General features: G+C 36.7%; 1 protein-coding gene across 1 annotated transcript in view; it reads right to left on the reverse strand.

Annotated features, from left to right (window-relative positions):
* Nucleotides 1-790: 790 nt before the first annotated feature.
* Nucleotides 791-4,461, reverse strand: part of oca2 (oculocutaneous albinism II) — a 120,740-nt gene continuing 117,069 nt past the window's right edge. The window contains exon 24 of the mRNA XM_079840354.1: nucleotides 791-2,737. Coding sequence (XP_079696480.1) covers nucleotides 2,650-2,737 — 88 coding nt within the window. The 3' untranslated portion in view covers nucleotides 791-2,649. The remainder of the gene's footprint in view (nucleotides 2,738-4,461) is intronic.

A 4,461-nucleotide genomic window follows, 5' to 3' on the forward strand; every position in this document is an offset into this window, starting at 1 on the left:
GTTGTAACTGTGGGTATATTAGCGCTGTACGGCCGCTGACGGCCTGGAGCTCGCATCTGCGAACGCATCTAAACAAATTGTAAAATAGGCTCCATGTTTATATATGAGCCACATATTTGAGGTCCAGGGATACAAACGGGTGAGGGGTAAAAAAGGTGAGAACATTGTGTGGATAGAGATTTTTTTTTGTGTATATTTACATTTCATACTCATTTCTAGACACTATTAAGTATCTTTGTATCTGCCTGAAAACTAATTCTAACAGGTAAGATGTAAAAAGTTTTTTGTGTTTTATGCAGGGCAAAACAACCCTTTATATTACACACAAAAAAAGGATTCAATAGATGTGGGAGCTGAATACATAAACAAAACAAGAAGACAACAACCAGATAAAATGAATGTTGGAAAATCATCTTAACTTCTTTATTAACACTCAAAACTGAAAACTGAAGATCCCACTGGTTACAAATGCATCAATATGGGACACTTTGTACACCGCCTCGTAAATTTAACCCTATTTCTTCTGACATTTAGCCACCAGAATTTCAAGGGCCTGCTTCCTTTGTTTTGATGCAGGTCTCAGCCTTGCCCGTTTTTCTTCCTCCAGGGCAACCCTCTTGCTCTCTGCAGCACTACTGGATGGCCGATAATCATACTCCTCAGACCTCCTGCCTACTGTGTTGCCGTCTGGCTTTGTCTGTTAATCCAGCAAATTCTATATTTTGGCACAGCCTAATTATTGCTGTTGTCATGGTCACGCACAAGACGCATTTTTGTTTTTTATTTATTTAATTTCACCTTGTAATGTCACTTCACAAAACAATAAGAAAAAAAATCAGCCTGAACAAACTGAGGGAATATCGCACAGCTGGAAAAGGCTCTCGAGAACCAGAAAGAACTTTTGTATAAATATAAATATATATGATATAAACATATATAACATTTCTTATCTTTCCCCTTTCAAACTGATAGCTGTTGTGAGATTCATTGTTTCTTCCCATGGCATGATTGAGACGCTGGGAATAAAGAATTTTAGTACACGCAGGTGTTTTTTCTGATATGATCCGACATTTGCATATGTAGCTGGTGCATGAAATATTCTAAAAGCCACTGAATCAAATTCTCAAGTGAACGTTTGATGGTTCTTTTTACTTTATGGTTGTTAGTCCCAGTCACAGAACATATGTACAGACAAGCAACCAACTGATCATCCTTTACAGTTTTTCAGCAAGTGTTCATAATGGGGGTAAAAGAAAGAATTATCCACCAGGGGAAACATGAGTTATTAAGAAACATGGGCGGTTATATTATTTAAACATGACTATCTTCAAATATGATCTCTACAGGTAAATGGCAATACGGTATCAGTTAAATCAAATCAGTGATCAGTTAAAAATCAAATACATTCATGTGAAGTTACAATTTACAGATTATTATTTATTCACAATAAATTAATACATTAATAGAGGGTTTCAGTAAGGCCCTATCTTATATGATGGTATTTTGTAAGCTGCTTAAAAACATCTCTGGGTTAATATAGAGATAACTGGACAAATTTGCCATTAATTTACTTGAAGTACTTACACATTTAATTCTTCATATAGTTGGTAGTTCTGTAGTGGATTGTGATAGAAATGATTAATTAGGTCAGTGCAGAAATGGCCAAATTAAAAAATGGTGTGCGCTGATTAAAACACAGGCCATCTAATGCATCACTGATTGCATAAACTCTCTGGCATGCAATCAGATTTTCTTGTTGCAAAGAGTGACTGAACACAAAAAGCCTGGCAACACCCATAACAGTAATACTTTCTATATGTCCTGTACCCACAATGCATAATAGAGGTCTTCAATTTTATAACGTTTTTTCACATTCATACTGTAAATAACTGTAACCACAGTTAGTACTTGCATATTCATGTTTAAATTGCCTTAAACACATTATTTGTGTTAAATAAAAGGTATAACAACTAATAGGTACAGTAAACATTATAATGTATTATATTGTAACTGTGGTTACAATTATTTACAACACAAAAACTGATTATAAGGTGAGGTCACAAAAAAGATGAAACAGTTTTGTGAATTAGATAATATCTAATTCATTGCAGACTGTGATGGGTCTTATTTTTTTAAGTGCATGCATACAATTATTTTAGACATTGAATATGCCAAATGCAAATGATTTCATTAATTAATTTTAGGAATTCTAAATAGTTAGAATTTCAAAATTTCAACAATTGTGTGCCACAGAAGATCCCTTTCAAAAATGTCTCAAAAATAAAACGTTGCAATCCAAACTGTGCATCAATAAATAAGCAGATATCTGCATTAAAAAAAGGAATCTCCTGGGTTGTTATTGTTTTTTTGAGCAAATATAAACAGGTATTCCAAAAATGATCACAAAACAGCAGTAGCACCATAGCAGTGTGATACACCTGTAAGAATACAGCATATGATCCGATGTTCCCATGGTTTATCTTCTCTGTGCCTCTCCTGCATGTAAAGCTTAGTCTCTCAGGATGAACAAGGTCTACGAAAGCAAGTCTTCAAGGATCCATCCAAGAAGAACAGACACGCATTCCACACTCAAACACAAACCTGAAGACACGCCAAAAGTCTTTCTGGCTCCCCATGTAGAGGAAACGTTTATGTATTCCAGCCAAGGCCGATGTGAGTTGCGAGAAGGTAGCACATGCCTATTGTGCAGGTCATCAGCATCATGGGGAAGCCCAACCTGTGAAATAAAGCCCAGTGAGAATTCATATTCGGAGTCTCTACATGAAAGTTCCTACCAAGATGAGAATTGAATCTTAGAAAGTCTGAAAATCCCACACTGCTACACTGAAAAAAACAAGATTTTTAGATTTTTCTTTACGAAAGACTGGAAAACAGATATTCTTGTGTCCCAATGAAAGCTCGTCCCTCAACATAACCCAGCATCTTCCTAGGTTTCATTCCCAATTCATCTTTGTTTCTCTCTATCAAATGATGAGCTCTGAGCAGTTCCACTTTATTTCCCCTTCTGCAGTGCATTTGTTTATGCCTGCTTGTGAATGTGTGTGGAATTCGATTCTGAACAGCAGGGGTCTCGATGTTCTCCCGCTGAGGAGCATGGCAGGCACGATACCAGCTTCATCGAAGTGGTATTAAAGTGCGAGTCTTTAAACATTATGGCAAAGTCAAAAGCAGGGGACAACAGCATTAAAGTATGATCTCCAGGCATTAACGCTGAAGTCAAAGGCTGGAGACGCAATAGACTGATGATACCCCCCCCCCCCAATTTAACGTAAGCCGATTTCCTCAGCCTCCGCAAAGCCGTCAACTCTCAGACACATGTGGACCGTCCTTGATGTACTCGCTTGTAAAAGCATCCATCTGGAGAGTGGAATTACCATTGTAATTACAACTGGACACTGGCCTAATCTCAACACTCGATCGGCATGCATCAGTGCCCTTCTGACCCTCAGTTCAACATGCTGCGTCTCATCTGTCCATGAGGATTATACTGTATGCCATCCAACATCACATATTATCAGTAGAACTAAGAATTGCACATGGACACTCTGTTGAGTAAATCAGTACAAAAGAAATCAACAGATTATAAAGGGGAGTGGACAATAGCACACAGCAAACATCCCAAGAACAATATAATCTGATTTCAAACAACGTCTGTGCCCAACCCACCCTTTATCAAATAATCGAGACCAATATAAATGTGAATCTGTCCCTATTAAATCACCCTGATGCCATTCAAAACTGTGTGCTATATTATTTTTTTGTGGAACACAAAGGAGAATTTTAAAGCATCTATATGTAGCTCTTGTTCATATTACAAAGTTCATAATGTTCATGGCTGGTAGACTCCAATAATGATTTAAATGATGACATTTGTGCAATATGTCATGTCTTCTGAAGCCATATCTTTGGTAACAGGTCAAAATCTGTTCCCTTCAGTGACCTGTAACGAGATCATTGAAACAGATTGAACGGATCAGTAAACAAATCAATCTGAACTGGTTCTTGTCAATGATTCAGTTCACAAATTAGACTGAACATTTTGTTCACGAATCGCAACGATTTCTTCATGAATAGAAAATTACTTTTGAATCATGATTTTTTTTGTCATTTAATAGATTTTGAAGCTTAAAGACCTGAAGATTTTTTTATTTATTTATTTGTTACACAGAGTATAATAACGGCATATGAGTGGAGTGTTTAGGAAACCTGTTTGCTTCTTTGCAAGTGTGCTTGGTGTCTCCAAAAAAGCAGAAATTACACACTTCACATTTAAGTAGCAAATATGTGTCTTGTTTTGCTGATCGGAGCCGTTGCTCTCTTTTCCCAGAACACTGAAAATCCACATGCAATTTTAATAATTTTTTGTTCTGTTTACTTCTGCTGATAGTTCATAAAAGAGTCAGGTCTTGTTGAATAAAATGTTCCATAGAAAGGGATTCT

This window comes from Gobio gobio (assembly GCF_949357685.1).
Source record: "Gobio gobio genome assembly, chromosome: 17".
NCBI lineage: Eukaryota > Metazoa > Chordata > Actinopteri > Cypriniformes > Gobionidae > Gobio > Gobio gobio.